At 58.2% G+C, this 22,556-nt stretch overlaps 1 protein-coding gene across 19 annotated transcripts in view; it reads left to right on the forward strand.

The window, feature by feature from the left end:
* TNK2 (tyrosine kinase non receptor 2) overlaps positions 1 to 21,993 on the forward strand; it is a 46,998-nt gene extending 25,005 nt beyond the window's left edge. For 6 of the 19 annotated variants that reach the window (XM_027584475.2, XM_027584474.2, XM_027584471.1 and 3 more), the window contains 16 exons: positions 3,288 to 3,468; positions 4,544 to 4,614; positions 6,584 to 6,805; positions 7,811 to 7,963; positions 8,463 to 8,740; positions 10,204 to 10,330; positions 10,744 to 10,890; positions 10,975 to 11,069; positions 15,859 to 16,053; positions 17,459 to 17,550; positions 17,847 to 17,969; positions 18,110 to 18,154; positions 18,867 to 20,221; positions 20,324 to 20,419; positions 20,593 to 20,720; positions 21,162 to 21,993. In XM_027584475.2, coding sequence (XP_027440276.1) covers positions 3,306 to 3,468; positions 4,544 to 4,614; positions 6,584 to 6,805; positions 7,811 to 7,963; positions 8,463 to 8,740; positions 10,204 to 10,330; positions 10,744 to 10,890; positions 10,975 to 11,069; positions 15,859 to 16,053; positions 17,459 to 17,550; positions 17,847 to 17,969; positions 18,110 to 18,154; positions 18,867 to 20,221; positions 20,324 to 20,419; positions 20,593 to 20,720; positions 21,162 to 21,168 — 3,297 coding nt within the window. In that variant the 5' untranslated portion in view covers positions 3,288 to 3,305 and the 3' untranslated portion in view covers positions 21,169 to 21,993. Of the gene's footprint in view, positions 1 to 3,287; positions 3,469 to 4,543; positions 4,615 to 6,583; positions 6,806 to 7,810; positions 7,964 to 8,462; positions 8,741 to 10,203; positions 10,331 to 10,743; positions 10,891 to 10,974; positions 11,070 to 15,858; positions 16,054 to 17,458; positions 17,551 to 17,846; positions 17,970 to 18,109; positions 18,155 to 18,866; positions 20,222 to 20,323; positions 20,420 to 20,592; positions 20,725 to 21,161 lie in introns of those variants that run through there. The other 13 variants (XM_027584483.2, XM_035728127.1, XM_035728128.1 and 10 more) reach the window with 10 other exon arrangements.
* Positions 21,994 to 22,556: the final 563 nt, after the last annotated feature.

Here is a 22,556-nt window from a genome sequence, read left to right on the forward strand (position 1 = left end):
GGAGCCTGGAGCCCTGAGACTTGGAGACTGGGCAAGAAGAGGAGGGGGTCTGTGGACTGCTTTGCCCCGCCGGCAGGCACATCTTAGGGCACGCAGGGGGTGCGATCTCTTTGCCCCAGGGACAGGGCCGTGATGATGGAAGTCCTGGCCGGCCCTGCATGGCCAGGCTGCCGAGAGCTCCGGCCTGGGTCGGTGATTTTCACAGTGCGCCCTTGGGGCCGCCTTCTGGAAAACAGCAGTGTTCTGCCCTCTTATGTCCACACTCCCTTGTGTGGAACAGATAGTTTTGTTGAGGATAAGTGAGTTAATACAGCTAGATGCTTAGAACCATGCCTAGCGTATAGTCAGTATCAAGTGTTAGAGTTATTTTTATTGTTATTCTTCTTAAATAAAATTAATAGAAATGTGTCCTTTTTACCGGTAAGTGTGTGTGTATAGTCAGTCAACATGATGTCATCTATAGTATGAAGGAGAAATGAAAGTGAGGATAACATTTCAGGTAGTCTGATATGTCGGGACGTTCTGACATGTAGTCAGTGCGGAGCCCTCCAGTAGAACCACCATGGAGGCAGTGCCTGCAAATGCTGACTGACAGGGGAGTTTGGAAATCATAAAGGTGGGTTGCCTTCCGTGACATTTTTCAGATTAGCAAACAACTTTTGGTAAGTTCTGAACAAAACAAAGGTCAGTTTTCCCTCAGTGTATGTATTAGTTCCATTCTAGGAGGATTCAGTATGTATCTAGACTGCAAAATACTTTTTTGTTCATATGTAAGATGGAATTCAGTTCTAGGGTCAGGTGATTGTAAACCAGATTTTTACCTGCATGAACTAAGTTGTGTGGGATTTAGGACAGTGGGTGAGATTGCTCTGTACGTTACAGGATAACTTGTGTTCTTGTCTCCCCAACCACTCACTAAATGCTACTCGCAGCCCCCCAACATGATGACAACCAAGAATGTCCCCTAGGGGGCCGTACAGCCCTCATGAGAACTGTCTGGGTAAAGGGTCACAGCCTGAAATTTGGAAACCTCCCCCTGTAGCCCAGCTGCCTTGGTGGAGGAGCCAGGGTTTGAACTGAGGGCCTCTCCCGTGTGTCACTCTTTGTACTGTCCTGAGCTGCCAGAGAAGGTCTGAAGTCCTGGCACTGGCCGCTGGGAGCTGTGGGGTCAGGAGGTGCATGCTAGGCTTGAGCCGCGAGAGTCTTGCACACTTCTCTGAGTGTGCCCTGTGATCAGAGCTGGGGGCCGAGGCCTCCTCTGACTTGTTGGGGGGGCATTGAGGGGTCGCTGGCCTCTTCCCTCTTGTGGGTCTTCTTTGGTGGGGGACTGAATGCAGGTCAGCCCTCAGCTCTGAGGTGTCTGACTTGGACAAGGATGGGTTCAGGTCCAGCGGGTCAGGCTGCTTCGTTTCAGGGGCGCCCCTCTGTCCTCTTTCTCTGGGCCACAGAGAGTGTAGGTCAGAGGTCACTCACTGGTGGCCCATTGGCTGATGATAGCCTGCACTTGTGTTTTGCTTGGCCAACACAGAACGTGTGTGTGTGTGTGTGTGTGTGTGTGTGTGTGTGTGTGTGTGTGTATTTCAAACTTGAATTGGTTGACATAATTAAAAAAGTCAGGAGAAAGATGTAATGTTAAGTGAAAACAAGGAACAAAATGGTGTGCTTGATGGGTGAATGTTTGTGTGGGGGAAAAACAGTCTGGAAGGATATGTAGAAGTCCTTTATGGCAGCTGGCTCTGTGGATGGGGGGGCTAGAGGGCTCTGCAATAGGGCAGGGAATGAGACTTCAGGGCTCCTGTGTGCCTTTTGAATATTTTACCATGTGCATATATTACCTTTTGGAAAAGAATTTTACTGGTGAGATTTCACATCTAGATTCAGATTTCTAGTATTTCTTGAAAAAATTGAAAGCTTTAACAACACTGGGCAGCAGTCTGTGGTGACAGCTGTCGATGGAGCTAAGCAAGGCTGTCTCTTAGAGCCAGCATCTAAAAGCCCACCCCAGGGGCGCCTGGCTGGCTCAGTCGCTAAGTGTCTGTCTTGGGCTCAGGTCATGATCTCAGGGTCCTGGGATTGAGCCCCGCATTGGGCTCCTTGCTCAGCGGGAAGCCTGCTTCTCCCTCTCCCTCTCCCTCTGCCTGCCGCTCCGCCTGCTTGTGCGTGCTCTCTCAGTCAAATAAATAAATAAAATCTTAAAAAAAAAATAAAAGCCCACCCCAGCCTCTGCGCCCCTTTTGTCTTTCACTGGTGTGGTCCTGATGGCACTCGAGCGGTCTCCTGTGGGATGGTCTTTGGATCTGGGGGGAGAGGCTCTGGTGATGTCAGGCATTGGGTGGAACTTAGAGCTCATCTGGTCCACAGTGCTTTCTCTGGGGTCCCTCAGGTCTGGGGAACCTATGGATGGGTCTCAAGGGACCCTGCACCACCCCCCCAATAAAAAATATATATCTATTTTAAGTAAGTGCCACACCCAGAATGGAGCCCAGTGTGGGGCTTGAATGCACAACCCTAAGATCAAGACCTGAGCTGAGATCAAGAATTGGACACTTAACCAACTGAGCCACCCCGGCGCTCCTAAAAATGTTTTATTTTTAAGTAATATTTAGACCCAGTGTGGAGCGCCAACTCACAACCCTGATCAGTAGTCACATGTTCTACGGACTGAGCCAGCCTGCTATTCCTCCCCAATTTTTTAATGAAACCTTTATGAGTAAGAATGTGTCTCTTTTCCTGGAGACACAATCTGTGGTTTTCATGGTTCTCAAAGGGTTTGTGACTGAGAACAGAGACGTTGATCTCCGGTCACTACAAAGTTTGGGCTTAAGACCCCAACACCAGGGGCGCCTGGGTGGCTCAGATGGTTAAGCGTCTGCCTTTGGCTCGGGTCATGATCCCAGGGTCCTGGGATCAAGTCCCGCATCGGGCTCCCTGCTCAGTGGGGAGCCTGCTTCTCTCTCTCTCTCTCTCTCTCTCTCTCTCTCTCTCTCTCTCTCTCTCTCTGTCTCTCATGAATAAATAAATAAAATCTTTAAAAAAAAAAAAAAAAAGACCCCAACACCAGAGCTCGGGCTGTATTGCAACTGCCCCAGTTCTATCCTTGTTGCTGGTGGGAAGAGGGGCACAAGGGGTACAGGGCATTCTGTACAGTTTTGGGGAGCAAGAAGGTGATTCGAGCCCTTCGTTGAAGCAGCATAGTAGGATGTGGGTGAGCCCAGGGCACTCGGGGCAGGCTTGCCTGCTACCTCCCTGTACCCCTTGGTCTCTGAGCCGTTCTTCCCTCCCCACAGAGGCTGGGGGGCAGCAGCATGCAGCCGGAGGAGGGCACGGGCTGGCTGTTGGAGCTACTGTCCGAGGTGCAGCTGCAACAGTACTTCCTGCGGCTCCGTGATGACCTCAACGTGACCCGCCTGTCCCACTTTGAGTATGTCAAGAATGAGGACCTGGAGAAGATTGGCATGGGCCGGCCCGGTAGGTGGGGCCATTGGCCTTGCTGGTTGCTTCCCCACTGACCATTTACCTCCTCTGTCGTCAGAAATGCCAACTGCATAGAAGAGCCCTCCCCCTTATTCCATGGGGTGGTGTAGCTGGGAACGCTCGCGGCCTGCCCAGGAGCCCCCAAGGTGGGGTAGGGGGCATCAGTAGATGCCACACACCATGAGCGCAGGAGGACAGTTGGCAGTTGGAAAGGTGACCTGGAGTTGGAGGAGAATGAAGTCTTCTAGCTCTGGATACTCAGGATTAAACACACACCCCTTTTGGCTTGTTCAGCCATTTGGAGGATGCATTTCCTCCATCTCCTCCTCCTCTGTAATTGTGGCATTGAGTCGGCCCGGTTCACCATTCTGAACGCCAGGGTCAGTGTCCAGAGAGCCTCGTATGAACACGAGAAGATAAAAACCCTCAGAGGGTTTGCTAATTTTCTCTTAATCTGTCTCTGTCTCACAAAGATCTGCTGTAAATTGAGCTCCTTTTGTCTCTTTCCTCTGCACCAAGATCTGCTGTATCAGCTGAACTCAGTTTTTTTCTATGTATTTATCCTAAAAGTACTGATTGTAACATCGAGAAGCCATGGTATTCCTTGTAGAGCATTAGAAATTTACTACTACATTCAACTTAAAATAGCTAAATAATAACATGCTAAATTAGACATTGACATATGCTAGTTTTGGCTTGGATAGTTGGTATCTGATGCCAGGAACATAAACAAATTTTATGGGAGAAAAAAACTCAAAATTGGGCAAATTCTACCCATTACCTTGATTTTTTTTTTTTTTTTCCTTGAGAGTTGGGAAAAGACTACTGCTGTTCAATTTTGGTGGTTAAACACTTCCATCTAGTTCCAAGAACCACTGCCTAGACATGGAGTGCCGTCTGGTTAACTGTGGCCCCTGGTGGGTTGGAATGGTCTGTTTCCTTGGTGTCATTGTGCTGGGCAGTACCTCGTGGTGGACCCACCCCAGGGTGACCAAGGAAGCATGCAGGCAGGCAGCTTCTCTGGGGGATGTAAGCTACCTTAACATTCGAACCCCGTCCTTCCCCACAGGCCAGCGGCGGTTGTGGGAGGCGGTGAAGAGGAGAAAGGCCATGTGCAAACGCAAGTCTTGGATGAGCAAGGTGCGTGGACGAGGTGCAAGATGGCGTGGGCAGCCTCGCAGGCCTTCCTGTGATGTCAGTCCTGGGAAACTCCCCCATTCCCAGGCAGGTGTAATCTGTGCCTCGTCCAGACCTCCCTCCTCCAGGGTCTTCCTGGGCAGGGTGCTTGTAGAACTGCCCGGCTAAGTGTCTCATCCCCACCAGAGATGGCACGTGAGTAGCCTGTGCGCTGCGGTGGCTTCCCATCCCCTCCTGCTGTGCATTCGTCGCTGGGCGTGGAACAGGCGCTCCTTGACAAGTGCACCGTAACCTGAGCCCTTGCTCTGACTGTTGGGGCCAGTGTCCAGGGCAGAACGGTGGGGACTCTCTGGACCTGGGACATCTTTGCCTTGCTCCCCTCCTCCCCCACCCTCCCTAGTCTGCAGGGGGTTTCTCTGGTCATCTGGCCCTGCTCACAGCTTCCTTTCCCACAGCCTGCCCCCCTTCTCCCTTTGCCCTAATTTGGGTCTGTGAGTGGTGAGTCCCTGTTCTGACTCAGTGGAACTTTGCCCATTGTCTGGAAGACAATGCGAGAGGAAGTGAACCAGCCAGGGCCTTCCCTCCCTGCTTCTGGCCTCAGGGCTGGGTGGGGGGTGAGGGGGGTGGGCAGGGCAGAACAGCTGGACCAGGATTGGGCAGCAGATATTTCCTGGCTGTGGTCTGGCCAAGGGGCTGTCTCTTGGGAGCCTGTGGCCTTTTCTGGGGACACTGTCCTGGTTCCTTGCCCAGGTTTTAGGGAAGGATGGGTTTGTTGGGCGGATGAAGGCAGGAGGGAAGAGCTATGCAGCATGCTGGGATTTGGGGGTCGTGGACCCACCACACAGGAGGTCTTCAGGTGGGTCGGTGAACCTCTCCAGACCTGAGGTCTGTCTTCAGCAAGAGTGCTGGTGGCACTTGTCCAGCTCACCTCACCGGGTGGTGGAGAAGGTCCCTTGAGATAAAGGCTGTGAAGGGCCTTGTTAGCTGAGTACTGCTTGCAAACGTAAGGGAGTTTAGTTACTGGGAGGAAGGACAGAGCAGTGGCTAGAAGAGGTCCTCAGAGTGGAGACACCCCCTACCCCGTACAGATAAGACCCTCCCAACCTTTGGGGGACAGGGGCTCAAATGGACAGAGTCTGCGGCCTGAGGCCAAGGCTTTGGATGCCCCAATGGTGGTGGCCAAGTCAGATCGACGGGGCTGACTCTGCTACTCAGGGCCTCCTTCGTCCTGGCCCCTGACCTTTGGCCCCTTCCCTCCACACAGCCCAGGCTGCAGAGTCCCCTCCAGTCTTCCTTTCTCATCTCTCAGCTCTAGGCGCCCCTCCGGAAGCCCAGCTGTCTTCCCAGGCCCTTCCCCAGCAAGGCCTTGCTTCGTCTGCACTAACCACCCCCCCGCCGCCCGCCCCCCCCCCCCCCCGCCCCGCCACACACACACATTCACGGTCCAACCTCAGGCTCAAATTATCCTCTCCGCCTGGCAGGATGAAGGGCAGTCAGCTCCCCAGGGAGGGTGGAGACAAACAGCGCCAAATGGGCAACCCAGAGAAGGGGCCAGGGCTAAAAATGGAAAGGGAGGTGTTTGTGGAGGGCCCCTCGGGCTTCTGCCCATCTGCTCGGGTTAGGGGCCGGAGTCTGTGTTGGGTAGGGGGACAGGGAGGGACAGGTGGTGAAGATGGGTCTGGAGTGGCTTTGGGCTCTCCCTGACCCCACAGCTGGGTATGGGGCCACAGCAGTCACAAGCCACATGCCTGTCAGTCCATTTCTGGCACATACCTGAGGCCACACTGAGACTGTGGGTTCCCATTTGAGGGTGTGGTCTGGAGGAGGGGAGGGCCTCCAGCCAGGCTGCCCCCTGGCACTTTGGCAAAGCCAGGACCTCTGTGGAGGCCTAGCCGAGGAGCCTATGGGGCAGGACTGAGTGACCGGCTCCGGGGTCTGAGGCTTCCATCTGGCCCTGGCTGCTTTCAAACAGGTGTTCAGTGGAAAGCGATTGGAGGCTGAGTTCCCCCCTCATCACTCTCAGAGCACCTTCCGGAAGACCTCACCCACCCCAGGGGGCCCAGCCGGGGAGGGGCCCCTGCAGAGCCTCACCTGCCTCATTGGGGAGAAGGACCTGCATCTATTCGAGAAGCTAGGAGATGGCTCCTTTGGCGTGGTGCGCAGGGGCGAGTGGGATGCCCCCTCGGGGAAGACGGTGAGCTTCTGGGTCCTGTGGGGTGTGGTGGAGGGACAGGCCTCTAAGAGACTCTGGCAGAGTCCCTCTCACTCTGACTCTGGGGCAGATCTTTCCCCTCTACTGGGATGTGAATGGGGCTGGGCACAGGTCGAAAAGGGGCTTGCTCTGGATTCCACGCTCAGCTTTAACTTGACATGTCTGTTTCTTTTTTTTTCAATTGTAAAAAATTTACTTATCATAAAACTGGAAATTTTTTAAAAATAAGAAAAAACCAATTGTTTGTAATCCGCCCCCCACTCAGAGGAAGCAGAGTTAGCATTTCAGCTTAGTGAATTTTTACGTATGCGTGGACCTATGTAACCACTGCCCCGATCATGATAGAGAACGGTCCCAGCACCCCAGAAGGCTCCCTCTTGCCCCTTCCACTGAGTATCTCTTCCTCCAAGGGAAGCACTCTTCTGATTTCTCTCACCATAGGTTCATTTTTTGCCTATATATATGTATGTAATATATATATATATATATTTAAGACTTTATTCATTTGAGAGAGAGCACAATTGGGGGTGGGAGGGGAGAGGCAGAGGGAGAGGGAAAAGCAGATGTGGGGCTCGATCCCAGGACCTGGAGATCATGACCTGAGCTGAGGGCAGATGCTTAACCATCTGAGCCAGCTATCCAGGTGCCCCTTTTGGCATTATATTTACAACATTTTCCTTCCACACCAAAAACATTTTTAGTATTGCATTTTATGACAACATTTTAATATTCTGCCGTCACACTGATCATCTCTTATTGTAGGTTTGCTATTTAACCTGGGCGTTGTCCCAGGAAGGGGAGGCCCAGGGGAGGTCAGTCAGCTGCCCTGCTCCAGCTGGGCCACAGGCCCCTGTGACGTGCTCACCCACCCAGATGAGCAGACCCAAGGCAGGGCTGTTTGGACTGAGTTGGAGGGAGGAGCAGGTGGGCTCCGAGTGTTGGGGCCTGGAGCCTATCCTGACTCCTTTCCATCCTCACTCTGGCCAGGTGAGTGTGGCTGTGAAGTGCCTGAAGCCTGACGTGCTGAGCCAGCCCGAGGCCATGGACGACTTCATCCGGGAAGTTAACGCCATGCACTCGCTCGACCATCGCAACCTCATTCGCCTCTATGGTGTGGTGCTCACGCCGCCCATGAAGATGGTGAGTGCTGCGGGTGGCAGACGGGTGCTCAGGCAGGGTTTCTGGGCCCCCAGATCTGCCCATCCCCCTGCCTGCGCTGTGCTTCGTCCCTCCATTCTGATGAAGGACGCTTTGGTCCCTCACTGATGTGGCAGAGTGGCTCCTAGGGGCCTAGCCTGGTACTGTGTCCGCTGGAGCTCAGGTCCATCTTTGGATTTTGTTTGTGCTCATTGGCAGAGAGTTGTACTCATAGGAGGGGCTGGCCTTAGAGTTTCATTTTTTAGAATTTCTAATCTGAGCCTCTGTGGGTTGCTTCTTTCTAGGCCTCAGTTCCCATATTACCTGGAGGGAGAGGCTTGGGGGAGCTGGAGAAGTCCTAGAGGTCCCAGAGTACAGGCCAGGAAGGAGCATGGAGCATGGCTCAGGCCTTCAGGAGAGGGACTGGGAGCCCAGCATGGGGCACTGAGGGAGGGGCAGGGCTCAGCCACATTTACTCCTCCTGCCTCCCCCGTGGCCTCAGGTGACAGAGCTGGCGCCGCTTGGATCGCTGTTGGATCGGCTGCGAAAGCACCAGGGCCACTTCCTCCTGGGTACTCTGAGCCGCTATGCTGTGCAGGTGGCTGAGGGCATGGGCTACCTGGAGTCCAAGCGCTTTATTCACCGTGATCTGGCTGCCCGAAATCTGCTGTTGGCCACCCGTGACCTGGTCAAGATTGGGGACTTCGGGTTGATGCGTGCGCTACCCCAGAATGACGACCACTATGTCATGCAAGAGCATCGCAAGGTGCCCTTTGCCTGGTGAGGGACAGGTGCTGCTGGCTCATAGGGCCTGGACCCCATCCTGCCCCATCCCAGTCCCTGCATGCCCCAGGCTTCAGAGTCTCCAGGGCTTCTACAACCACATAGCCTTTGTCTTTTCTGGGCCTGGGGTGTCCTTGTGTGCAGTTCATCCACTCATCCATCTAGGAATTCTCTGGGCCTGTGTGCCGGATACTGCAATGCACAGAGATGTGTGCTGTGGGGGCTTGGAAAGGCTTCCTAGAGGACTCCATAGGAAGCTCCTGAAATATCAGCAGTTAGCCAGGCAGACTGGCTGGCAAGTATGTTCCATGTAGACTTAGCCACTGGCAGGGCCAGACCATGCTGGGCCTGGCAGGCTGACCAGGGACATTCACCTGAATGCTAAGGGGGTACCTGGCCCCACCCTGTCCCCTGTGTGAGTTTCTCCTGTGCTGAGACCATTGTGGTCCATTGGTTCTGGATGTACCGGAAGGAGCGTGGTCCCTTGCTTTGGGGTGTGAGGAATAAATAGGTCTAGTTCTCCTTGCCAGAAAATCCTAACCCAGGATGCAACCCCCCCCCCCAGTTAATAACTGATTTTATATGTCAGGTGACCACATATTCTGGATTATGCCTGTTGTTCTGGAGTAATTAATAGCACCCCCTTCATACCCAAGCATCCTGGTTTGGGTGGTAAATGATAACGTCCCCTTACAACAGCACTGTGTGATGAGCAGATTATTGTTACTTGCATTTCACAGATGAGGAACATGAGGCTTGGGGATCTTGAGTGACTGCCCCTGGGTCCCACCCCCTTTGAGTGGCAGGGCCAGCTCTCCAGTCCCAGGAGAGAGTCTCTGGTTCTCTGTTAGGGCGGCTTCTCCGTCACTCTGCACCTTAGCCCACCCGGGAATACCCCTCTGCTGGCTTCACTGCAGTGACATTTCTCTGTCTCACCCAAAAGGGAGTCCCAGAAGGAGTGTGGGATATTTGGGTGAAGCCAGTATAACTGTTTCCAGCCATTTCGGTTCTTCCCCAGACCCTATCCAAATTTCCCACCCACGCCTTCCTGCTGAAATGACCCAAATCCCAGGATCCTGCCCCAAATCCGGAAATTGTCATCCTCCCACCACGATTAGAAAACAGCCCGAGATTTTCTCCCCTGTCCTCTCCCTCACCCAACCAACTCCTGGAGCCTCTGACCTCTCCCCGCACTGCTTCCCTGACCTACCAGACTTCACCCTCGTCCCACCCAGCCTCCATGGGAATAAAGACATGAGCATAGATGATTTTCTCCAAGTCTGTGCATCCCACAGTCAGTAAGTCCTGTTCCTGTTCACTTCACACGTGTCACCAATACCTACTGTTGAGCCTGGCCCACAGGCTTAGAACATGTTGTTGAATGAGTGTTTTCTGTCCGTTGGGCTGATGTGGGTGGGCATGCTCTGAGAGACCTTCTGTTTGACCCCTGCCTCTGCCAGGTGTGCTCCTGAGAGCCTGAAGACACGCACCTTCTCCCATGCCAGTGACACCTGGATGTTTGGGGTCACACTGTGGGAGATGTTCACCTATGGCCAGGAGCCCTGGATTGGCCTCAATGGCAGTCAGGTGAGGGGCTGGAGGTGCGCTCCCTCCAGGACGGGTGGGGGTTGATTGGATTCTTGGCTCCCATCCTGCCCCTGTCAGAACTGGCTCTTACTTGCTAGGACCCCTGTCCCCCTTGCCCTGCGTCCGCACGTGACCTCTCAGGTAGCTGACCAGAGAGAGGGGCCCCCAGTGGTGAGGAGAGGGACAGACTGGGGCTTGCTCTCATTCTTTTCCTTGCCATGGCCACCTACCCGGAGGCCCCAACCAGGGGGTAAGGGTCAGAGGCCCGGGGATAGGGTCCTGGAGACAGACCTTTTCTTTGGGGTGCAGGCATGGTGGCCCACAGCTCCAGTGGCTCCATGGGGTGGAGGGAAGGTGGGAAGTGAAGAGCTGGGTGCTCTGCTCGTGCTCACACTGCACCACCCCACCGCCAGATTCTGCATAAGATTGACAAGGAGGGAGAGCGTCTGCCGAGGCCGGAGGACTGCCCCCAGGATGTCTACAACGTCATGGTGCAGTGCTGGGCCCACAAGCCAGAGGACAGGCCCACCTTTGTGGCCCTGCGGGACTTCCTGCTGGAGGTGAGGGCCCGTCCGCGCCCTGGGGCTGGGGTATCTAGGCAGGGGTCAGTCCCAGGCTGGGCAGTGACCTGTCTCTGCCCCCAGGCCCAGCCCACGGACATGCGGGCCCTTCAGGACTTTGAGGAACCAGACAAGCTGCACATCCAGATGAACGACGTCATCACCGTCATCGAGGGAAGGTAGGGAGCGTGGGGCCACGCCTGCACTGCCTTGAAGGGTGCAGGGTGGGGATGGAGGGGCCTGCTGGCTGAGCACTCTTCTGCCTCCAGGGTTCCCATGACGTCGCAGGCCGTGCAGTAAGGGGAGGACGGGCCTGGCTTCACTCTTGAGCGCCTGGGGTTAAGTACCAGATGCCGCTGCTCCAAGGGAATTTCCCTGCCCAGCACCACCTCCTTTACCCTTTTCCCACTCGGCTCCGGCCCTGGCTGTGTGGGTCAGAGCCAAGTTGCCGTATGGTGAGGCGTAGGAAGTGGCTCAGCTTGGCCTCAGGGCCACAACTAGGGACTCTGGAGCTCCTGAACATTCCTCTCATCTTCTCCCCCTTCCCTTCCCGCCTCCTCCCAGGACAGGGACTCTTGATTGCCCACCTGGTACCTATCAGCAAAAGTACCCCAAAGCAACCCACCATCTTCCAGGCAGCCTCTGTCCTCCCACTGAGCCCCACTGCCCCTTCGGGACTCCCCTCCGTTCTCTGCTGGGCTGCCCACCTGGGCTCCTTCGCCCCCAGTCCCCCTCCCAGGGTTCTCTGTTCCTGACCCCTCCCCCTGCCAGACACCTGGGATGCTTGTCTCTGCCTCCAGGCCCTGAGTCATGTCTCCTTCCTGCAGCCCCTGTTGAAGCCCTTCTGCCCAGGAGGCCCTACCCACCACTCACCCCACCCTCTGTTATCTGATTCCCCAGGGTGGCTGAGAAACTGGTTGGGGCAGGGCAGGCTTGAGGTGCCTTTGGGTTAGGGGGTGAGCATGGAGGACCAGGAAGAGGAGAAAGGCAGAGGAAATCCCCTGTGCTCCCAGCTTCTGTGACTCAGAGCCGGGCAGGGATGGGGGCAGGGGTCGCTTCCCACAGAGCCCTTTCTATCCGGGCCTCAGGTTTGGGGGTCTGGGGCTTTTAGTTAAATCCTGTGCCTCATGGGCGTTGGTAAGAGAGGAGAGCTCTAGGTTGAGTCAGAGTGATGGAGTAGGCCTTGGAGCCCAGGGTGGTTCTGGAGGAACATGACCTTCCCTCACTGTGGCCCCAGCACCTCTTCCCCAGACAAGGACTCCCCTAGCTTTTGGGCCCAGTATCTGGGAATACAAAGGACATAGCAATGAGTTGTGGGGGTGGAGGTTTGGGGAGTTAGTGCAGAAAAGCAGAAAGCTTCTAGGAGGAGAGAGGCACAGGCGTCAGGAAGGAAGATAGTCTGTGAGTTTGGAGCTGGGGGCCAGACGGGACTATAGGCATGGCTCTCTGGGGAACATTCTTGGAAATAGAAAGATTAGGGTGAGGGCCTATCTGGGGGGGCGGGGCATGGCAGGGCCTTAAGTCAGAAGTCTGGACCTATACCTATTCCCACCCCCAGGAGCCCGAGGACCTTGGACCTGACCCTTCTTGTGCACCATAGCCCTCAGGTCTTTATTTCCCCCCATCCCTTGCTGTCAGTGGGGGCCCAGTGTTCCCCAGGGGGTGACTCAGTTGCTGCTTGTGTTCTGGGGTGTGTGTCTCTGGAGCTGGTGCCCTGGGTTACCACCAGAGCTAGGCGGGCAGCAGGTGGGGCCCTGGAGGAGCCACTCCTCTTGGGAGGCACCGTGGCCGTGCCCTGCCCCACCCTTGCGTCCCAGGCCCCCGTTCTGCCTGCCAGTGTGGGCTCGCTGGGCTCCTCCTCCAGGGCCAAGGCCGACTTGGACCACAGTGCCTGTTCGTGGTTCCTGGAGCTGCTCAGGAGGTGGGAGGTGAGGGGCAGGAGGCCACAACAGCCGGTGAGGCTTTGGGGGTGGGCCTGTCTGGGGGCTCTGCCCTGCCCCCTTGTTTTCTTGGTGCCCGAATGTCTCTTGTGTTTGTTTGGCTGACTGTCTCCATGTCTTCGGGTGGAGGGGCTCTCTGTTCACCTGTGTCTTTTGGGTTCTGGGCTTGTATGTGTGGGTCTCTGCTTCCCTGTCTCTTAGCCTGGCTCTCTGCTCTATGTCTGCTCCTCCGTCAACCATGGATTCCCCTTGTGGAAGCGGTGCCGGTGTTCGTTTCCAGGTCGAGTCTGGGATCCCCTCCTTCCCTGGCTCTGTACTTCTCAGGGTGCCAGGCAGTGGGCAGAGAGAGGACACCCAGATGTTCTGTCGAGCTTGTGAGGTGCTGTCGAGATGGAGGGACAAATGATGAATGGGTCTTTTGCGGGGGGGCCTTGCTTGAAAGCTGGGATGGCCGGCAGCACTTTCATGTTCCAGTTTTATAGAACCAGAGAAGGGAGACAGGCTTTGAAATCCATCTTGGGGCCTTGGTCTGGCCTGGTCCCCGGAGCCTCTGCTTCCAGTGGCAGGTAGGGGAGGGGGAAGCAGGGGCCCGGGTTGTCCCTCGAAACCAGGGCTGCCTGGGTTGCTCAGAGAGAAGTGAGTGGGGCCGTGTTTTGAGCGGAATGTTTAAGCAACATTTATCAGCCGTTTCTGGACTGGACTTACCTTGGGCCAGGACTGGGACAGGGGGGCTGCGATTTCCAGAAGCTGGTCCCAAATAGAGCAGGGGCAGCCTTAGGCAATTCTCAGCTCAGGCCTTGGTTTCCCAAGTGCCACTCCACTCCTTGCCTGTCCCAGGACGCTGACAGGCAGCAGGAAATAGGAAGTTCACGCTGGAGGTGCTGGGCCCTTTTCTCTTCCCGCAGGGACTTCTGCTGCGCCGCAGTGTCTGCCCACGGGGGGCCTCCCTTGCTGTGGAGACTCTGGTCTGTTTGTGGGGGGAGCGGGTGCGGCCAGGGCAGGCCGGGGGGGGGGGAAGGGTGGCCTCCCTTTCTGAGCCGCTGACACCTGGGTCCCACCAAACCTAAGAGGGTTAGGCGGGGCAGCGCAGTAGGGCATCGGCCATCTCAGGAGTTACATTTGAGCCTCGTCGGGAGGACGCTGCTTCTGAGTGTGCTTGGGATGTGACTCCTGAGGAGGTCTCTCTCTCTTACACGTGCCCTGCACTCCCAACTCACCTCCCCCGGGAGCACAGTGTTTGTGGGAAATGATATCAGGACTCCCAGCAGGCATGGGGTCTCTTGCCTCGGTCGTCCCTGTAATAAGGAGAGGGGGATTGGCGTCTCTCGCTCTCTGAAGCCGGTCCAAGGGAGCCACTATGTGAGGACTTGGGCTGTGCTGGCAAAAGGAAAGGGGTGGAGGGAGTGAGTGACCTCTTGGCAGTCTGGCTTTGCTCAGGGTCCACAGGGAGGACATGGTCACAGGGCGGACCTGGCCTTGGACATGAGTCCAGTCTCCGCTGAACTAGCTCTCTACCTCGGCTGCCTCTCTCACCCAGGTTAATGAGCGCCTCTGAACATGGGTGGAGAGCAGAGTCCAATGTCCAGCCTGGGGTGGGTGTCTGAGAAAGTCCGTGGAGAGGCACGTGGACCCCGGGGAGCCAGTGGGTACAGGGGGGAGGGGGAGAGCAGCAGCAAGGTCCCCTGCTTCATGGGAGGACTTCCACCACAACCAGCCCCCAGGGGCTGTGGTGCTGGGGGGCGTTTCTCTCCTCAGAATGGCCCTGCTGTTTTCCGATGGGCTTTGTCCCTTCTTGGGTGTTGTCTTCTCTTCTTCCTTCCTCTCCTGCCCTTCCCACCTCAGGGCAGGGTGTAATCACAGGGTTGCTGTGTCTGGTGGTGGGCTGGTCAGCGGCCCTGTTTATAGGGAGGCTGGGCTCCCAGCCCTTCCCTGCCCCACCTCTCGGCTTCCCAAGCACTGCTGTACTCGTGGGGTTCGACTTGTGATCTCCAGAGCAGGCGGTTTGAGGTGATGCTGCTCCCAGTGGGCTACGTCACCTTTCAGAGGAGGGTCCAGGAGCTCAGCCCCTTGGCCCCTGCGATCTGACTCCAGTTTGGAGGAGACCTTTACGCTCCTGGCTGCACAGATGGGGGTTGACTGGGTATGCACGCATGTCTGCCACAGCGGCATGAGGCTGTCATTCCGTCTGCCTTGGCTCAGATTCTGCCCACGTTGTCAGGTGTGAGTGATCCCAGTGGCAGATGGAAGCCACAGCTTGCCATTCGAGGTGTCCAGGAGGGCCCCCTCCTGCCCCGACCCCCAACCCAGGCCCGGGCTTAGGCTGCACCAGCAGAGGTTTCCTGTCTGAGATCAGAGTGAGGGGCTGGTGGTCCCACAGCCCTGCCTAGAGGTTGTGGAAGGCACTGGAGTTACAGAAGGGGTGATGGGATGGTGTGGATTGCTTTGAGTGCTTCCAAATGCATGAGGGGCTGCATGCAGGAGATATAGTGTGGTTGGAGGGCTTGGCTCCAAGTCCAGTGCTGAGGCTGTGATGCTCCTTTGGACCCTGCAGCTCAGAATGCCAGGAAACTGGGCTGAAGAGTAAGGTCCGGTGGCCAGAGGGTGGGGGTCCAGGCCTTGCCAGGAGGAAGGAGGTGAGGCAGCTTTATAGGAAGGGTGCTGGCTTGCAGAGTAACAACTGAATTTGAATCCTGGGTCTGCTATGATCTGTCTGGGAACTGTAGGCAAGTACTGTCACTTGTTTGAACCTGTTTCCTTATTTGTAAACTGTAGGAAAAGCTGTCTGACCCACCTAGGTATCTTGGGGTAAGGTGTGTGCAAACAGCTGGGTCCTGTACCCGGGGAGTGACCAGTCACGGGGCAGGCGGGCTCATGGCACACCCCCTTGGTCTCAGGGCCGTAGCCCTTGGACCCCCTTCTGCCAAGGTGGTCACGTATCGTGGCTAGAGAGCTTGGTATGGAAAGGGTCCTGCTCCCTGGGGCTCCCCCACCATGGCCTAGCGTTCACCATGTCATCTCTGTTGGGCAGGGCTGAGAATTACTGGTGGCGTGGGCAGAACACGCGGACGCTGTGTGTGGGGCCTTTCCCGCGCAACGTGGTGACCTCTGTGGCTGGCCTGTCGGCCCAGGACATCAGTCAACCCCTGCAGAATAGCTTCATCCACACGGGACATGGCGACAGTGACCCCCGCCACTGCTGGGGTTTCCCCGACAAGATCGACGAGTGAGTACGATTGGGGGTGGGACGGTCACCTGTGGCTCCAGAGTCAGCAGCCCCTCTGTGGGCACACAGGCTCTCGCTGGCTTCCAACGTCCTTGTCACAACAGTGGGGCAGAGGGTCTTTTGCTGCCCAGAAGCTCCTTGCAGGCAGAACTGGGGTTAGGAGCTTCGGAGGATGGAGACACACTTCTGTTTGGTGGAATGCCCCCCCGGCACAGCAGCCTTAGGAAAACGGACTTGGGAACAGCTTCTGGAAGGAGTTTAGCAGGAGAGCTGTCATGCTCCCTGGTGTTTGTGTAGTATCTTCTCCGCTCGGCTGCTGGAATCCTGGAGACTGAGTCTACTGGCCCAGTGGCCATGGGAGCTGGTGTTCCCCGAGCCGGGGGCGCAGAGAGAGAGCTCCCTGCGGGGAGACTCCAGAAGGGAGGTTAGGCAGCACCCCCACCTGCCTGCTCACTCTGTACCTGGCAGGGGGGTTCAGTCTCCTTTAAGCGAAAGGATGAGGTCACTGGGGGGCATCTGGGGGAGGACACGGCGAAGAATTAGTCACTTCCTGAGTGCCCTGCCCCAGCGAGCCACCTGGCAGCTCCCCTCTCTGCTGGCCCCAGGGGGCTTGCAGGCAGCCCTTTCTCCTCTGCCTTCTCCTGACGTTCGGTTCTGCCCTGAGAGGCGCCGTGAAGCAGGCCTTCCCCCTTGCCCTCACACACCAGAACGCAAAGCCTTGGGAGAGCAGCTGGTGTCTCTCACCTCCCAAGATCCAGGCACGGGCCTGAGGGAATTGGGGCGAGGTATGTAGACGCCCTCCAGGAGGAGGCCCGGCGCCCTCTGCCCTGCTCCTGGCGTGCTGTGGCCAGCCCAGCCTCATTCCTCCAGGCTTTAATCAGCCCAGTGACTAAGTCCCAGGGCCTGACAATCAGCACAGGGCTGGAGAGGGTAAATCGGGAGCAGGCCAGGTGGCCCAGCCCCTTTCCACCTGGCAGTGGGGCAAGAGCGTGCCTCCTGCCCACCGTGACAGGGTAGCGCGGCCGAGTGCAGCCGAGGAGAGTGCTGGCAGGTGGCTGCAGGCGCGGGTGGGGGGCCCTGGCAGTTGCAGACGGCCAGCTCTGCTCCTGGGGGGTATTCTCGGAGCCCTTTCGGCCCGGGCCTTTCAGCCTGCAGTCAGGACGTCTGCCCTGTCCACTCTCCGTGACACCTCCCCTGGGTATGGTCTTTGGGGAGCTGCGGCGAGTCGGAAGGCCTATGCTCCTGACCCAGCTCTGTGTGGGGCTTGGATGAGATGATTCCCTGCACGCACTTGGGTTTTTATTCTCTGCCTAGTCCTGGGCCTCTCCTCCTGAGGTTTCCCAGCTGTCATCACTGCGCACCCTTCCCCCAGACTGCCCCCCTGACCCAGTTGTCTCCCGCACAGACTGTACCTGGGAAACCCCATGGACCCCCCTGACCTGCTGAGCGTGGAACTGAGCACCTCCCGACCCACCCAGCATCTAGGAAGGGTGAAAAGTAAGAGCCCCACTCCCCCCGAGTTCGTCAGCTGCCCAGGAAGAGGCACTGTCCTCTCTGGGCGTGCCGAGCCGGCTGCTCTGGCTCAGGGACAGTTGGGTCAGGGCCGCAGGGGGACAGCTGTGCCCCAGCCCCGGCGGGCTGTGGGGCGGAAGATGAGAGGCAGCTGTACCCGCTGAGGTGGGCACCCTCGGCTGGCCCTGTGTTGGCCTGCCCGCCTCAGCTTCCCTCGCCCTCCCCGCCGTGCTCAGATCCTGGCTTTCCTCACTCCCCTAATCCTGCTGTTCTCTCCCGAGCCAAAACCACCCCACGGGCTGCACGCCGGCCAGGGGCCTCATCCATCTCCCGGATCCTGTGCCTGTCGTTCCGGAACACGGTTCCCCCCATCCTGCCGCCCTACTGCTTCCCCTTGCTGTTGGGTTTGTACGTTCACGCACCCCTATTCACCGCCCTCTCTCTGTCTCTCCCCACACTCTGCCCTCCCGTCTGGCTGTCTTCCCTCCCCTGGTCTGTCTCTCCCGCTCTGCCCCTTCTACTCTCCGCATGGCCTTTCTTGCAGGGGAGCCTCCACCTCGCCCGCCTCAGCCTGCCATCTTCGCTCAGAGTAAGTGGGGCTGCTCGCGGTGCCTTGGCCCCTGCCCCTGTCCCCTCTCTCCTCTCATTCCTCCTCTCCTTCTGGAAGGTACAGAGCCCCGGTGGGCTGGCTGGGTGGGAGGGGACGCGGGGTGTGTGCTGTGAGCTTTTGCCGCTGACCTGGCCCAGCATGCCTGCCTCTCCCCCGGTCCCCAAAAGCCTGGGCTTCTGGACCAAGGGGGTGTGGTCCGGGCACCCACCTCTCCGCCATCACCTGGCCCTGCCCCACTCCCTTTGGGTCCTGCGGAGGCTGTGGCTGGGCCTTCGTGGTGCTTGGTCGGGAGCTCTGTGCTCTCCAAGGACAGCGCCTGCTGCTCCAAGGCCCCCAGCCTGCACTAATGGTGTGCTGTAATGGGGTGGGGATAAGCGATGACTAACCGGGGCCCAGGAGCCCGGGCTATTTGGGGTCTTGTGTGTCGGGGTGTCGAGCAGCTGTGGGGTGTTGCTTTCTCTAGCTGAGATGGAGGCAGGGGCTTATCAGCCCCTGTGGAGAGCTGACAGTGTCGGGAGCAGGTTCTGTCCTCCTGTTTGAATAGGGTTGGTGTGCATTGAGAATTTTGGCAGCTGGGGGCTAACCTCTGGGGGCAGTGGGCGTGGGGAGTTGGTGGAAGATACTTGCCTTTCTTCCCCTGTCCCCCGTTCCTGACACTGCCTTCCTGTTGGGGTCTTCCTTTCTATCCTAGAGCCAACCTACGACCCCGTGAGTGAGGACCAGGACCCCTTGTCCAGCGACTTCAAGAGGCTGGGCCTCCGGAAACCAGCCCTGACCCGTGGGCTGTGGCTAGCAAAGCCCTCGGCTCGGGTGCCAGGCACCAAGGCGGGTCGTGGCGGCGGGGGCGAGGTCACGCTCATTGACTTTGGCGAGGAGCCTGTCGTGCCCGCCCCACGGCCCTGCGCACCCTCGCTGGCGCAGCTGGCCATGGACGCCTGCTCCTTACTGGACAAGACCCCGCCGCAGAGCCCCACGCGGGCCCTGCCCCGGCCCCTGCACCCCACGCCTGTGGTGGACTGGGATGCACGCCCGCTGCCCCCGCCTCCTGCCTATGACGATGTGGCCCAGGATGAGGAGGACTTTGAGGTCTGCTCCATCAACAGCACCCTGGTGGGTGCCGGGGTCTGTGCTGGGCCCAGCCAGGGTGAAACCAATTACGCCTTTGTGCCTGAGCAGGCACAGCTGCTTCCTCCCCTGGAGGACAATCTGTTCCTCCCACCCCAGGGTGGGGGCAAGCCGCCCAGCTCAGCCCAGACCGCAGAGATCTTCCAGGCGCTGCAGCAGGAGTGCATGCGGCAGCTGCAGGTCCCGGCGGGCTCCCTGGGCCCTTCTCCTGGCCCGGCCCCGGCGGGTGAGGACAAGCCCCAGGTGCCCCCCCGCGTGCCCATCCCACCGAGGCCCACTCGCCCCCGTGGCGAGCTGTCTCCGGCCCCCTCAGGGGAGGAGGAGGTAGGGCGGTGGCCTGGACCTGCCTCCCCTCCCCGGGTGCCTCCCCGAGAGCCCCTGTCCCCTCAAGGCTCAAGGACCCCTAGCCCCCTGGTACCACCCGGAAGCTCCCCACTGCCACCCCGGCTCTCCAGCTCACCGGGGAAGACCATGCCCACCACCCAGAGCTTCGCCTCCGACCCCAAGTATGCCACGCCCCAAGTGATCCAGGCGCCCGGCCCTCGGGCTGGTCCCTGCATCCTCCCCATTGTCCGTGACGGCAAGAAGGTCAGCAACACCCACTACTACCTGCTGCCCGAGCGCCCACCCTACCTGGACCGCTATCAGCGCTTCCTGAGTGAGGCCCAGAGCCCTGAAGAGCCAGCCCCCCTACCTGTGCCCCTGCTGCTGCCCCCGCCCAGCACCCCAGCCCCTGCCGCCCCCACGGCCACTGTCCGACCAATGCCCCAGGCCGCCCCAGACCCCAAGGCCAACTTCTCCGCCAACAACAGCAACCCAGGGGCCCGGCCACCAGCCCTGAGGGCCACGGCGCGGCTGCCACAGAGGGGCTGCCCTGGGGACGGGCCAGAGGCTGGACGGCCGGCAGACAAGATCCAGATGGTGAGTACCAGGCCTGGCTGCCGGGCGGAGGGGCAGGGCCCCCAGGGCCCCAGAGGAGCGGGCCCAAGTGGTGCTGACGGGTAGGTGGGCGGGTGTGCCCAGCTGCAGGCCATGGTGCATGGGGTGACCACAGAGGAGTGCCAGGCGGCCCTGCAGAGCCACAGCTGGAGCGTGCAGCGGGCTGCCCAGTATCTGAAGGTACTGCCACCTCCTGCCTGCTCTGGCTTTCAGGGACCCTGAGGACTGGTTCTGCTGCGCTCACCTTCCCTTGCCCCTCCCCGCCAGCCTGCCTCTGGCTCTCCTCTGCCCCCACCCCCGGCTGGTGCCCTTCGGCCCCAGTGTGTCCCATGGCGCCCTCCTCTGCTCCTCAGGTGGAGCAGCTCTTCGGGTTGGGTCTGCGGCCGAGAAGTGAGTGCCACAAAGTGCTGGAGATGTGCGACTGGAACCTGGAGCAAGCTGGCTGCCACCTCCTGGGCTCCTGCGGCCCTGCCCACCACAAGTAAGTGAGCCCCATGCCCCAAGGAGCTATGTCCCGGAGTACACTGCGCTAGGGGGTAGCCCGGCACCTCGCGGGCCATGCACGGCCGGGGGACGCGGGGCTCCCCAGTCCGGAAGAGGGCAGAGAGCCCCGATGCCGGGATGCAGACAGCTCTGGGGGAAGCTTTCTCCTAAGTGCATTCAGACTTTTTAGCCCCTTGGTTCAAACGAACTAATGAGTGGGGATGTTGTTTACCATGCCTGTCACCCTCCGATAGTCTGATAAGCAATACTGTTCTCATTATTATTAAAGATAAAAGGCATCCCAGGATGATAAATTCCAAAATTATTGCCGACTTTTCAACTGATTAGCCTAGCATCAAGAGGCCCTCTTGTGCCCACCCACGTTAGACGCTCCCTACTCTGTTGATAGAGGGGCTCTCTGGTTGTTTCCCATCTTTAGGCGCTGAGATGTCTGGAGAGCCAGAGGGTCTGCCTTGAAGGAATCACTTGAGCCTGTCCATCTGACAAGGGCAGGGAGACACCCCACCCGGGCCTGGAGGACCTGCTGCCACTCGCTGTGCGTGGTGGCCGAGCAAGGCCAAGGCAGCAGGAGACTGGGAGCCCTGCCTTGCCATCCCTCCCTCACCCAGTGCTGTCCCTGCAGCTTTGGATCAGCCCTTGGTGCCCTCAGCCAAGGGACGGGAAGAAATCCTGTGAAGGCAGGCCTGGTGGTGGCCCCAGCAGGCCCTGCAGGGACTGCAGCCTGCCTCGGACTCCAGCCCCTGGTGTGGGGCCTGTGGCCGGAGCGTGTCCGCAGGCTCTGCCCGCAGGGAAGCCAGGCTTGACCCGTGCAGGGAGGTTGTGTTGGCCGCACAGAAAGGCGGACCAGCACCCGGCAGGCCCTCCCCAGGGGAGGGCCCTTCTCCAGGGATCCCCTGGTGGGCCGTTGGGGTGTCGGAGAAAATGTGACTTGTGACCTCACTGTGGATACGTTCGTTCTGGGACTTGGCTGGTCTTAGGATCTTGTGCCTGGAAATAGCCCTAAGTGGCTCAGGAAGCAGAGCATGGGTGCCAGATTGTTCTGTGGCAGGGACCAGGGCCCAAGGCCCCAGGGTTGGCAGGAGACCAAGGGGGGCAGCTGCCCTGGAGGGACACCAGAGCTTCCTCTCTGACCCAGCCCCTCTCCTGTGCTGTTCCGTGTTTTCCTGCCAGCCTCTGCCGCCAAAGTTGCTGCCCCAGCTGTGGCTCCCTGCTTCTTCCAGAGAAATAAAGCTCGTTTCTATTTTATGTTACTTACTTGTGCCTGCCTGTTTCTTTGCCTCTTGGTCAGCAGCCTGAGGCCCCAGGGCTTCCCAAGCCACCCTCTGTCCAGGCAGCAGGCCTTGGGGCGCCACCTGTGGGCAGAGGGTGGAAGTGCGGCCGGGGTGACCCTCAGGGCTCCCCCCCAACCCCTTCAGGGCTGGTAGAGGAGCCGAGTCTCCCCGATGCAGTCATGGATTTACAGTGCCCATATTCTTGCTCTCGGAGTTCCCAGGAGGCAGGGTGTACTGCAGGAGAGAGCTGGAGCTAAGCCAGAAGCATCCGTAACAAGGAAGGCTTCAGTGTGTACTTTAATTTTGTTTTTCTGAATATTTCATGTGGTACAAAACTCAGAAGGTATCGAGGCATCTATAGTGAAGTCTCCCACCCCAGCTGCCCCCTCCCCTGCCCAGAGGCTGCCTTCAGCATCAGAGTCTTGTTTGTTTTTTTCGCTTACAGTATTTTGAAGTTCCTAGCCATTCTTATTTGGGGTTCCTGGTTCTATTTAACCAGGTCCCTTTTGATGGAGGGTCTTTGGGTTGTTTCCAGTCCTTTA

The sequence above is a fragment of the Zalophus californianus genome, chromosome 1 (genome assembly GCF_009762305.2).
Source record: "Zalophus californianus isolate mZalCal1 chromosome 1, mZalCal1.pri.v2, whole genome shotgun sequence".
In the NCBI taxonomy this organism is placed as follows: domain Eukaryota; kingdom Metazoa; phylum Chordata; class Mammalia; order Carnivora; family Otariidae; genus Zalophus; species Zalophus californianus.